Here is a 13,339-nt window from a genome sequence, read left to right as displayed (position 1 = left end):
GAAGATTACATTTTTACTTTCACACACCTTTAACTAAAAATTGGCATCTCCTTCAATTATGAAGGAAGGCAATAAACCACAGAAGAACTGGCAGTACCTGTAACTCTGTCGCTAGTGGAATCCGCAGATATTTCCCATACACAAAATATTGTTTTCATTGATCACTACTTTGAAATTATGGTAATTAGAACAACTGCTAAATCTTGTTATTTCATGCATCAATAAAGAAGAGCTTAATGTTTTAACAACTGTATTTCAATATTATCAATTTCCTTTGTAATCCTAAATACTTTATTTTTCACATTTGGAAACATAATTCTGAGGCTTCAGCACTGCAAAAGAGGTCCATGGCAACAAAAGTTCCAAACTCCTGCCTCAGACTATCATTCTAAAGTTCACACTATCTACCCAATATGCCTTAATTCCTCCACTCTGGCCATGGGGTTTCTTGTCATTTGCATCTTAGGCATATTCCTGACTCTCTTACTCAAAATGCTTATGTCTGGAAAACAAAAAAACAAAACCCCTCTAATTTTTCTTGAATCGATTCAGTCCTTCTGGATGGTTTTCATCATTAAGTCTCTTAGCATAGATCTTCCCTTGTCTTCATTCTGTTACTCACTCATCAAAGCATTCTGCACATATATATACTGTCTTCCCAACTAAACTGCAAGCTCACAATTAGCAGAGATTTTTTTCTTTTTTGAGACACAGTCCCACTCTGTTGCCCAAGTTTGAATGCAGTGGTGCCATCTCAGCTCATTGCAACCTCCACCTCCCAAGCTCAAGCGATCCTCCTGCCTCTTCATCCTGAGTAGCCAGGACTATAGGTGCATGCCATCACGCCCAGCTAATCTTCGTATTTTTTTTTTTTTTTTTTTGTAGAGACGGGATTTTGCTACCTTGCCCAGGCTGGCCCTGAACTCCTGGACTCAAGTAATCCACCCATCTCAGCCTCCCAAAGTGCTGGCATTACAGGCATGAGCCACCACACCCAGCCAGCAGAGATTTCTTTTATGTCCTCTCACAGCCTTTACCACAGAACCATATACCATGGTAATTGAGTAAAGTAACAGTTAGTTGGATAACGTATCACTAATGACGAAGCAGAGAAACAGGAATACAGAGTTCCACACTCAAGGCCTCTACATCTCCATAGTCTGTGTTTTCCAACATGGTCTTCCACACGTTCCCTGTACTGCAAACAAGGAAGAATAACATCTCTAACAGGGCACAGTGGCTCACACCTGTGGTCCCAGCTATTCGGGGGCCTGAGGCAGAAGAATCACTTGAGCCCAGGAGTTTGAGGCCACAGGAGCTATGATCTCATCATTGTACTCCAGCCTGAGTGACAGAGCAAGACCCTGTCTCAAAAAAAAAAAAAAAAATCTCTCTATCCTTGGCTCAGGAAATGTACTCACCTACCACCAGTTCACGAACGTCTTTCCAATGGAGCTCACTCCCCTTCTCATGGATAATGGTCACTGTGATCCTTCGCTGAATGCCCTAGGTAATGAAACAGGGTTGCAATTTAGCTGGAGCAATCTATTATTTCCTTCGTCTGTTGTTTTCTGGGCTGTACAGCATGGCATGGGGGATAAACAGGAAGGAGAGGTATGGAAAGAGGGAAAATGCTATCCACACTGTTATTCAAAAGAAAGGGAGATGTGTCAGGGACTAAGGAACAGTCAGGTTCTGATATGGTTTTTTCCTCTCTTTTTTAAAAAGATTCTTTTTCTCTGTGGTGTTAAGAATAAAACCATAATCTGTCACAGGAGATTACGTGGCTGCATCCCAGCACCCTGCATAGTAAGTATTCAATCATGCTCTGATTGTATGTCCCAGTGTATGGCATCCCTAGCCCCTATGCCCACTTGAGTCATAAGTACTTTTGAATACTGACTGAATCTGCCCTTGATTTACCAAAAGGGACCTATTTCATAATCAATTTTTTCTTTTTTTAAAAAAAAATTTTATCTCTTTAAAAAGGCATTCATAACCAAATTTTTAGTCCATTGAAACCTTCATCCTCGACCCCTATTAAGAACTTCCAGCGTGAAAGCACAGAGCTTCCAAACATCATGAAATGGAAAGTATTAAAAGTAACATAAGAGCTACACAAATTAGAGTACTGAATGAAATAAAATTTTTCAAAATAGCTATTCTAAATAGCCATATAAAAGCGAGGATAAATATAAGTCAAGGTCTAAGAAAGAAATATCAAAAAACAAACACAGAAAAAAAGGTTAATAGGACAATGGCCCATCCACCCCTTGAAATAGAGATGAAAAATAGAAATATAAAGAGTTCCATCTCTTATTCTAAACTCTTTTCATTGTTCCCTCCTAGGCCTATTTTGGTCCCTCATTAGTACCTGATGAAGCAAAAATGTCCCCTGGCAGGGCAAGCCTGCTGTATGGTCAACCACGGCTGGGATATACCTATAAAAATAGAAATGCAAAAGAAAGAACTAAGTGCTACTTCAACTGCAAGGGTTAGACCCTGGTGATCTTTGTTTTTCTAAATTCTGATCCCATGTCTTTCTCACCCATGCTGGCATTTAATCATATAGTCATCTGCATTTACTAATCCTTTCCACACATCTTTGTCTCAGTGCTCACGAGACTGGGTGCTCATAGGACAGTAACATCTTTTGGTGGCATCCAGCCCCTAAATATTGAGTATTCGATAAATAATGCAGAAGTGTAATCGACAAGAGACAAGAAACACAGATAATTTCAGACTATAGTTTTTTTTAAAATTCCGAAAGCAATTAATTCAGTAGAAACAATTACTGTAACTACCTCTCCCTCATTATACAATTTGTAATCATATTATAGGTCTGTCTATGAAAAGTCAAATTCCTTAAAGCACTGTCACTACTGACAACTACATTCAAGATTGACAGAACCACACTTAACATGGTATCCTACACATAGCAGGAACTTAATAAGTGTTTCCTGATGATGATCATGATGGTGGTTCTCAGAATTACATATAGGGGAACATTATGATAACATTTACCCCTACCCTTTCAAAAGCATTTTTAGAGACAATTATACACAATAATTACATTAATCATTTACTCTAACTCGGCTCATGGAGACAGAGTAAGCTGATGATATCATTTTGATCCAGAACAGTGGTACTGAGGATGGCTCCCTGGAAGATATTTGGCAATGTCTGAAGACATTTTTGGTTGTCACAAATAGAGTGGAGCTGCTGGCATATTGTGGGTAAGGGCCAGGGATGTTGCAAAATATTCTAAATGCACAGGACAGCCCCTCACAACAGAGAATTATCCAGCTCCAAACAGTGTTGAGGTTGAGAAACCCTGGTCTAGGGAAATATTCTGCCCTTCTATATCCACCTTGACATTAGTAATGTTAAGCCTTTAACATATTCTATGCAATATGTTCCATTTGCTTTACTACTGCTAAAACCCACTACGATAAAATCCTTATAACAAGGTACCACTGGGTGTGGTGGCTCACGCCTGTAATCCCAGCACTCTGGGAGGCTGTGGTGAGTGGATCACCTGAGGTCAGGAGTTCGAGACCAGGCTGGCCAACATGGTGAAATCCCACCTCTACTAAAAATACAAAAATTACAGGCACACACCTGCAATCCTAGCTACTCAGGACACTGAGACAGGAGAATCACTTGAACCTGGGAGGCAGAGGTTGCAGTGAGCTGAGGTCATGACATTGCACTCCAGCCTGGGCAACAGAGCAAGACTCTGTCTCAAAAAAAAAAAAAAAAAAAGATGCCAATCTCCACGATCTTACTGTTGCTAACAAGAGGGAAAATTGTTATGCTGAACAGTCAGTTCTCTGATAAACATCTGATTCAAATACCAAGACCACCAAAAATCAATTCAAAACCGGAATTTGGCCAGGTGTGGTGGCTTATGCCTGTAATCTCAGCACTTTGGGAGACCGAGGCCGGAGGACTGCTTGAGGGCAGGAATGGTCAAGACCCACCTGGTCAACATAACAAGACTGCATCTCTATTTAAACAAAAACAAAATCATTCCTGGAATTTGATAATGACAACGATTCATTAACCCAAGAAGACTCAAAATTACATTTCCTAATTTGAAACATTTTGTCTTATTTAAAAATTTATTAAGTTGGACTTACTCTCCTGTAGGCTCCAGTTCACTGATCTCAAACCAAACCAGGAGGTCATACTTGCTCATGCTCTGGCCAAGGCTGGTTTTGCTCATGGTGTTTAACTTGGTGGCTGGAACTTTTAAAAGTTTTTAGAATATGTCAAAATCTGGTCCAAGACTACTCAGCAAAAGTACAAGCTTCTCTAATGCCAGTCTTTAAGGACACATTTGGGAAAGGCAGCAAGAGTCAGAGGAAAAGATTTCAATGCAAAAGACTCAGAGAAATACCAATATCAACTTTGTAAGTTATTAGTTATCTCTCAACTCAGAGAACAAGGAAAATGAAGACTCAGTTATCTTTTTCTATCAACAAACTGTCTCTAATAATGAGAAAACAGCATTTGTGCAGAATAAATGTGCTCACAAAACCTTCCCATTCCTGAATCTCACACTGTGTGGCATGCAGAGCATGGAACTAACGTGGGAGAGACAATGCTTAGAAAGTCTCACATGTCACAGGGACTCAATCAAAGCTGGTGTCCTGGAGAAAAGACCCATCCCCCACCCCAGTGGTTCCCAAACCTCTCTGCACACAGGAGCACCTGGGGACCTTAAAGTCCAGGACATACCCCAGATCAATTAAATCACAATCTCTAGGGGAAAGACACAGTTCTTCCTCCATAAGGCATAAATTTTTCCAGGTGATACCAATGTGACGATGAAGTCGGGAACCACTGGTTTAATTTATAAATACAGGATCTGTAAATGATCTTATGTTACACATTTTCTTCAGATTTAAATTCCATATTCTTTCTTTTTTATGGCATGATCTTGGCTCACTGCAACCTCTGCCCCGGGGCTCAAACCATCCTCCCACCATAGCCTCCTGAGTAGTTGGGATCAAAGGTGTGTACCACTGCTCCCAGCTAATTTTTACATTTTTTGCAGAGACGGGGTTTCACCATGTTGACCAGGCTGGTCTCTAATTCCTGAGCTTAAGCAATCTGTTCAACTCAACCTTCCAAAGTGCTGGGATTACAGGTGCGAGCCACCACACCCGGCCAGATTTAAACTCCATATTCTTAACTGTACTGATACTATGTGACTTTAGTTAAACTGTTTAACCTCTGGGAGTCCGTCTCCTCATTTATAAACTGTAGATCATAATATTTAGCCTGCTATTTTGAAAAGCGATCATGAAGATCCACTAACATAATGTATATAAAGGGGCTTTATGAATTACTTAATACTATTCATATGTGTACCCTATCAGCAGTATTCAGCCCAGCTGAGTTTCACATGAGTTGGTGATGCTAGTGAGAAAGAAACAGGGTAAGTAATCCTGGCAGTCATCTAAGGGTCAGAAAGCAATACCAGAAGTATTCTAACAAAACCAACTACTAGTAAAATCTTCAAAATTAAAAATACTATTGCAAAGAATCCATACAAACAAATGCACAGACCTCCCTGCTGCTATGGTGATGTTAAAGAGAAACATGCAGAGAAGGTGCTTCCCAAATCTCTAGGAAGAAAATGTGATACAATCTTGAAAATGTGCTGGACTGTATATTCAGCTCAAGTTGCAAACCAAAATGTCAGTGTTTCATATGCAAAGAGCCAGGATTCAGGACAAGCGCCTGAGGTTGGTTCTAGATCTAAGGTGGAGCTAATTCAGCTACTAACCATCTCGTTTGGGTACCCTCTCGCTCTGGCAGCTGGGAACTGGCAGAAAGAGAAAAGGTGGCAATAGGTCAGCCTCATCCTGGAAGGTGGCAATAGCGGAGGATGCAAACATGCTGGCGTGTTCAGAAAATATGTCCAACACATGCACATTCACATAGCCAGACACGAGAAACCGAATCAGCTCAATCTTTCTCTCATGGTCTGAAGGCAGATGAAGATGGGGAATACAGAGGGTGGAGAGTGAGCACAGGGTGGGGTGGGAAGTTGGCGAATGGGCAGTGAGGAAAAAGGACAAAAGTGAACAAAGAAAAATCAAAACAAGATCATTGAACATGCAAAATAAATTTTCTATGCAAAGAAATGTCTAGTCAACTGAGAGTTATGGGAAGTTACATACAAAGCACAAAGATTTAGAAACAGAGTGATTATCAAAATCTGCAAATAGAAGACCAGAGAGTTGGTAGACAAGGCTTCCTCCTGTTTCTTACTTTTTATTTTGAGAGTTTTGTTCTTGTTGCCCATGCTGGAGTGCAATGTTGTGATCTTGGCTCACTGCAACCTCCACCTCCCCAGTTCAAGTGATTCTCCTAACTCAGCCTTCCAAATGGCTAGGATTACAAGTGTGTGCCAACATGCCTGGCTAATTTTTGTATTTTTAGTAGAGACGGGATTTCACCAGGTTGGCCAAGCTGGTCTTGAACTCCTGACCTCAGGTGATCCACCCGCCTCGGCCTCCCAAAGTGCTGGGATTACAGGTGGGAGCCACTGCGCCTGGCCCTTACTTATTATTTTAAATCAGGAACTAGGAATTGTAGTTCTTACTAGATATATACAAGAGGAGCAGGAATAAGTGTGGATACATAGAAGAATAGAAATTCAAACACAACTTCTATTTGAAAAGTCATTCAGAATAAGAATGTATTCACACAGAGATCATTATGCAGAAACTGAAGCGAGTGCTCACCTGGCTTAGACAGTGGCATGGGCGGAGGGAAGAATCGGCGGCACGGCTGAGGCGGACTGCAAGGAAAGGAATACAAAGCTCAAAACTATAAAGAGTTATTTATTTTAGAAATTCTGCTCTTTGTATTGGACTGCAAATTGAATTTCCTTCTCTTTAGGCCTTTCACAACTAGGAGTGAGAATGTATGTAAAAGTTCTGTGACAGTATGGAGGGCAAACAGTTTTTTCTGTATAGCTCCTAAAAGCGGGGAAAAAGAAAAACTTTGACTTCCATGTGCCTATCTCAAGACATTCCACTTGCAGATTTGAGGTTCTGGATTTCATGTTGGAGTTTTCCAACATTAATGTAAACAGAACTGGCACATAGACATTAAGATGAAAGTAATTATTATTCCTCTTGCTGGTCACTACCATCGCTTTCTACTTCTCTTCATGTGAATTTATTTAAAAGAAGAAAAACTTTTTGTAATGACTATTTGCAGTGTAGAAATCAAGAAACTCTGTTTTTTCAAGGGAAAGAAAAAGACTACAAAGACTTGGACGTTTATATCAATAGCTGGTCTGAATTCCCTTTATAGAAGCAGACTTTTGCATTTTCGACTCGCATAATGCCAGATAATAGAGATAATCCTAGATGGTGAAACAGGCTAAATCTCATTTTAAAAATGTCTCCCTCTAAGTCTTAGCTAATAAATGAAATATAAAAATTCATTCATTCTTCTGTCAACACCAACATTCTGCCATCATCAGAAAGGCCCCGCTGTTGCCTTCCTCAGCAGTTTTGATGACTGTACTTAGAGCTTCTGTTTCATAAAGCTGTGGGCATTAGGAACAATTATATACAATTTTCATGTTATATTCCTATTACCTCAAATTTCTACTATATTCAAAGTCTCTTCCTACAAAAAGATGGTATTTGAGGTCACCCGGTCAAAATACAATTTGCCCTATCTAAAGTCAGCAATCAGGTGGCTAAAAGATGACAGTAAAACTTCTAAAGAGTAAACAGGATATATAGAAAACTTAGTTATCTTAATCCCTCAAAAGATTTCTTCCTTTCCAGCAAACAAGAAACTAAAAATCAAAATACCATCAAAAATGTTTGTCCATCTGATCCAAACCTGTTAAGCTCCTGTCCTTGCAGATGAAGTGGGTGCTGCTGATAATGCCCAAAGACTTCAAATACAATAGGCTTGGTTTTGATATAATCCACAAATGATTCAGTGACCTCCACTGCGATCTAAAGCCAAGAAAAATTAGGAAAAGATTTTAAGAAAATATACATTTTGCTTCAATCAGAACTTTGGTACTATTTTTTGGGGTTTTCTTTAGACAAGGTCTTGCTCTGTAGTCCAGGCTGGAATGCAGGAGCACAAAAAAAGTTCATGCAGCCTCAACCTCCTGAGCTCAAGCAATCCTCCTGCCTCAGCCTTCTGAGTAGGTAGGACTATAGGCATGCACCACCATGCTTGGCTAATTTAAAAAATTTGTTTTGCTGGGCATGGTGGCTCATGCCTGCAATCCCAGCACTTTGGGAGGCTGAGGCAAGCATCAGGAGGTCAGGAGATCGAGACCATCCTGGCTAACATGGTGAAACCCCATCTCTACTAAAAATATAAAAAATTCGCTGGGTATGGTGGTGGGGGTCTGTAATCCCAGCTACTGAGGAGGCTGAGGCAGGAGAATCACTTGAACCTGGGAGGTAGAGGTTGCAGTGAGCCATGATCATGCCATGGCACTCCAACATGGGTGACAGAGTGAGATTTCATCTCAAGAAAAAAAAAAAAGTTTCCTTTTTTCTCCTCCCACTCCCCTCCCACTGCATTTAGTGAATATTTTCTCATGTCCATCTTGCACGTCTGTTTTTAACATATGCATTTCATTTCCCTTATCATAATTCTAAGCTCCTTGGAAGCATCTAAGATACATCTGCATTTCCCAGTTGTCAGGCACAATCCTTGTGCACAACAGCTGATTAAAGTTTATCAGACACATGCTTGATTATATTTATACGAGCATGAAAAAGAAGATAGCATATTTTGTATTTGCTTGTTCCATCTTTGGAGTTCTCCTTTCCTCTCCTAGAGCAAACAGGGTTAGCAAGAGAATGAGAGGCAGTTTCATGTAGTAGTGAAGATCCTGAATGCTAAAGCTACATTTCTCTGACTTTATGTCCCAACTCTGACTCTTGTAACACTGATGAGTAACTTTATTTTTATTATTTATTTATTTTCTTTTTTGAGATGTAGTCTCCCTTTGTCGCCCAGGCTGGAGTGAGTAGACTCACTGCAACCTCCCTCCCTCTCCTGGGTTCAAGCGATTCTCATGCCTCAGACAGGGTTTCACCATATTGGCCAGGCTGGTCACAAACTCCTGACCTCAAGTGATCCACCTGCCTCAGCCTCCCAGAGTGCTGGGATTAGAGATGTGAGCCACAGTTCCTGGCCTGATGAGTGACTTTAATTGCTCTATGCTTCAGTTATCTCAGCTAACACAGGGATTATCCTAATCATTGGTATAAAAGTAAAAATTAAATTACACAAAAACTCTCAAAACAGTGACTAACACAAAATAAACTCTTAGTGAATGTTAGCTATTGTGATGAGGATGATGACTTTGGCATAGAGATTGAGTGAAATTTCATGTTAAAGATGGAAGGTCTGTTTTCTTACTCCACGTAGGAAGACAGTTGTAAAGGGCATTAAAGTGTTAATCATACTATCAGTTGCAAGGAAAACAGATTCTAAATCTTAATTTAGCTACAGAAGGTATTTGCTATTTTTTATGTTATTTGCAATCGAGCAACATAAGTACCTTAGAGTTAAAAGGAGAATGCATTCACTTTAACAAACTCTTATTAAGCATGCTTATTTTTCTAGGACAGAAACACTAAAACAACTCACTGCATTCAAACTGATGGAAGATTTTATTGGCAGACCAACCCACATTCCACTCACTAGCCACATTGTAATTGAGACAAGAAGGCGTGCTGCTCAGACCACTGTGGATGACCTCACCCTCTATTGTCCACACTCTAGCCATGCCCTCTATTGTCTACTCTCCCCCTACACAGCCAGAGACTTGTACCTCTTCTTATCACCCTTCCTGGGCTGAGAAAGCCATGGTACCAGAAAAACATGTTTGGCAAAAATGTCCACATCACTTACATTCTGCACATGATAAAAACCCAGGGGACTTCCTCTGCCATTGTTTTTGAGGGGCTCTGTGGAGAATGCTTCATCATGGCGATGCAAAAAGCTTCATAAAAAAAATAAAAAGACTCGTTAACACTGCATTAAATGATTTTATCAGAATCTGTTTTAAGAGCCCAATTTGGATCCTAGAGAAAGAAGCATTCCACTTAAGCAATTCTTTAACTAAGTTATTTATATTCCCATGTCAAGAACCTTTTCCCTATCACACAGAGAGCATTATATTTCAAAAATGACTGAAAAATTAACTGACCCTCATCACTTAGCTATATGGATGTATATGCAAGAATGTTTAGAGAGGGTGAAAAGTAAATTCAATTAACTCCTCTTCCTTTGTAAAAGCTTTTTACTAAAAAATAAAAACAATGTCATTTTAAATAGAAAAAATTGGGCAGCCTCAAGCTTCTATGGTTAGTACAAAAGCCTGTGGCTGCATAAGTTACCTAAGAGACTGTTGTGGATTCAAATGTCACCTCTTCCAGGAATTCTTCCCTTACCCTGACAGTTTTGTGTTCCACTTTATTAGTAACCTGTTTTTCCTTAATAGCAACAATTTCACTGTAATAATGTATTTATATGCCTCTCTCCCCACCAGACAGCAATTGTTTTCCCACTTGCAGGTCTCGAAGCATAGAAGATACTCTGGAAAAATTTGTTGAACCAATGGGCTATATTTAGTTCTTCTAAGACAGTGAGATTTTATTTCTCTCTCTCTCTATTATTATTCTGAAATAAAAAGAACTGCACAGTTAAAGAGGACCCAACACAAAGATTTACTGCCAGATAGAAAAATCCATCAGAAGGACACCTCTTCTGTCAAGAAAAATATGGAGAAAAAGAAAATATTTTGAATGGGGGGACCAAGAGAGACCAGTAGTATGAACTTGTCATCCAAATTAGTTCGCCATGTCTGAGAACACTAGTATGCTTTTGCGAAGTGCTCCAAATCCCTGATGCCTGTACTGCTGGCACTGCAGCACTCTTGGAGTTCCCTGGCGACAGGTGAACTCATTCACATTCACGGTGCTCTGCAGCTATATCTTCCCAGAACAGGCCAGAGGAGCGACTATAAGCCTTTGAGGCTTTTTTGTGGTTGTTGTTGTTGCCCAGGCTGGAGGGTAATGGCATGATCTCGGCTCACTGCAACCTCTGTCTCCTGGGTTCAGCCATGTCTCTCAGGTTCAAGCGATTCTCCTGCTTCAGCCTCCTGAGTAGCTGGGATTACAGGCATGCACTACCATGCCCGGCTAACTTTTGTATTCTTAGTAGAGATGAGGTCTCACCATGTTGGTCAGGCTGGTAAAACTGACCTCAGGTGATCCACCAGCCTCAGCCTCCCAAAGTGCTGGGATTACAGGCGTGAGCCACCATGCCCAGCCTGAGGCTCCTTTCAATACAAGCAACATGCCCTTTCCTCCAGAGCTAACACCAGGCAGAGATGCTGCTCTTTTTAGGAGATTTTAGAACAAAGGCCAACTCACTATTATTGTCACTTCAGACATCAGTTAACCAAATAGATGTTTTTCATAAAAAGTATCAGTTGTCTGATTAGAATAGTGACAGTTCCAAAAAACAGATTAATCTGGTCAACACTATCCTGTCCTAAGTTTGAGAGTGTGAGTGTAAACATTAAATAGGTACAGTCAGTGTTCACTGGGTAATATTTCAACAATTATGAGTTGCAGCAAATGATATTAGTGGCTTACTATATAGTGATCACATTTAATTCAGATCACATTTAACTCAATTTTCTGGGATAAAACCTTTACCAAAGCTTTGTAAACTGCACTAGGATCTGCGGGAAGGCCAAGGTACATTGAGGGGAGAGGGATGGCAGAACCCAAAACAGCCTCTTGGTGGCACCAGTGACAAACTGAGGGCTGTAGGTATGGAGGGGTGAGACTTCAATCTCCTACTGTGGCCCTTTCCAAGTACTGAAAAGACATTCTGAAGTTTGGAGGAATTAAAACTTAAGATTCCAAAAAAAATCTGCACATGTACCCCAGAACCTAAAGTACAATAAAAAAAAAAAAAGATTCCCAAAAACGTGTTTTCCTGGGGCAGTCTTGAGAAGAAAGCATCCAGAGCACTGGGTCTGAGAGGGCTGCAGGACAGAGCAAGTCCTACATAGATGAGAAATGAGAGGTGTCACATCTTCTCTACATACTAGCTTTTTTCAGTTAACACAGAATTTATCCTTCTTTACACTGTTTAAATTTGCCTTTTCCCCGAGTATTAAATAGGCATAATTGGTGGCTAGATAAGTCATTATTTTCAGACTTATTAATAACACATTTCAACATGAAGAGGACTAGACAGACTCATCAACAAGCTTATCTGATCAAACTCTCCATTCCTGGTAAAGAGGGTCCACCCACAGCAGACCCCTGTAGTAGGACATGTGGCATGCTCCTCTCGCCAGGGAACCCTGTTGCATTCCAGGACAGGTTTCCGGTTCTCACTCCCATCGGAGTGATGAAAGCGTTTTCCTTCAGAGACTGGTTAGTCTTTTTCTCAAGAGTGTTAATCCCTCATACCCATAAAGCACTCTGCAGTGCACAAAAGATGTCACCTTGGTTAGCAGCTAGCTGGGAGGCAGAGCAAAGGGGCAGCTTACTTGAACTGACAGAAGATATCTGCATACTCTGGGAGAATTCCACTGGCCTGCAACACTGTTACTCGGAAAGTGAAGGCACTGCCCAGTTTCAGGTGGTTGCCAATCTCTTCAGAAAACCCTTCCATTACCATCTTACCATCCAGCAAAGTGCTTGACTTCAAATCTAAAGAGGGTCAAATGAACACACAGATGGTTCAAATAATGCAGAGGAGGGAATTGGGCATTCTTTCCATTCCTAGTTGATGAAGGCCACTATGTCCCTCGATAATGGTATTTTCCCTTTGTTGAAAATGTCCCCAAGCACAGTAAACACTCTCTACATACCCAAGTCATTCATTCGATTGATTTCTTCTGGAGGACTGATAACCTCAGAACTCTGACCCTGTCCTTCCACAATTCTCAACTCCTCCAAGGATAGACCAGAACGAGTCATTGCAACAGATGAAAAGTCACTCTGAAAATAAGGCAGGAGCAGGTACATGATAAAGTAGTATAAATATATATTTCCCCCCAGTTGCCTTACTTCTGTTATCTGTTCCACAAATAAACAGTGATTGGAAAATTTTATGAACTGAGCGCTGTCTGAGGAAAGGCAACGAATAAAATATGAATGTTGGGTCTGTACACCTTTACCTTCAGAATTGTTAGGCAGGTTCCATATTTTATTCAACTACTCTCTAGCAACCAACACCCTATATTTTTCAGTTTTGTAGGGGAACTGATCTCTAATGCTGAACGTTTTCCTCCTAA

At 40.5% G+C, this 13,339-nt stretch overlaps 1 protein-coding gene across 46 annotated transcripts in view; it reads right to left on the bottom strand.

Moving 5' to 3' along the window:
• The window catches only part of KIF1B (kinesin family member 1B), a 182,199-nt gene that overhangs the window by 38,279 nt on the left and 130,581 nt on the right, over positions 1–13,339 (bottom strand). For 28 of the 46 annotated variants that reach the window (XM_035307672.3, XM_035307676.3, XM_054258754.2 and 25 more), the window contains 8 exons: positions 12,914–13,043; positions 12,590–12,752; positions 9,928–10,018; positions 7,882–8,000; positions 6,762–6,817; positions 4,143–4,251; positions 2,375–2,441; positions 1,422–1,506 (listed from right to left, as the gene is read on the bottom strand). In XM_035307672.3, coding sequence (XP_035163563.1) covers positions 1,422–1,506; positions 2,375–2,441; positions 4,143–4,251; positions 6,762–6,817; positions 7,882–8,000; positions 9,928–10,018; positions 12,590–12,752; positions 12,914–13,043 — 820 coding nt within the window. Of the gene's footprint in view, positions 1–1,421; positions 1,507–2,374; positions 2,442–4,142; positions 4,252–5,797; positions 5,837–6,761; positions 6,818–7,881; positions 8,001–9,927; positions 10,019–12,589; positions 12,753–12,913; positions 13,044–13,339 lie in introns of all 46 variants that reach the window. The other 18 variants (XM_035307669.3, XM_035307670.3, XM_035307673.3 and 15 more) reach the window with 1 other exon arrangement.

The sequence above is a fragment of the Callithrix jacchus genome, chromosome 7 (assembly GCF_049354715.1).
Source record: "Callithrix jacchus isolate 240 chromosome 7, calJac240_pri, whole genome shotgun sequence".
In the NCBI taxonomy this organism is placed as follows: Eukaryota; Metazoa; Chordata; class Mammalia; order Primates; family Cebidae; genus Callithrix; species Callithrix jacchus.
This window is presented reverse-complemented; position numbering and strand designations above follow the sequence as displayed.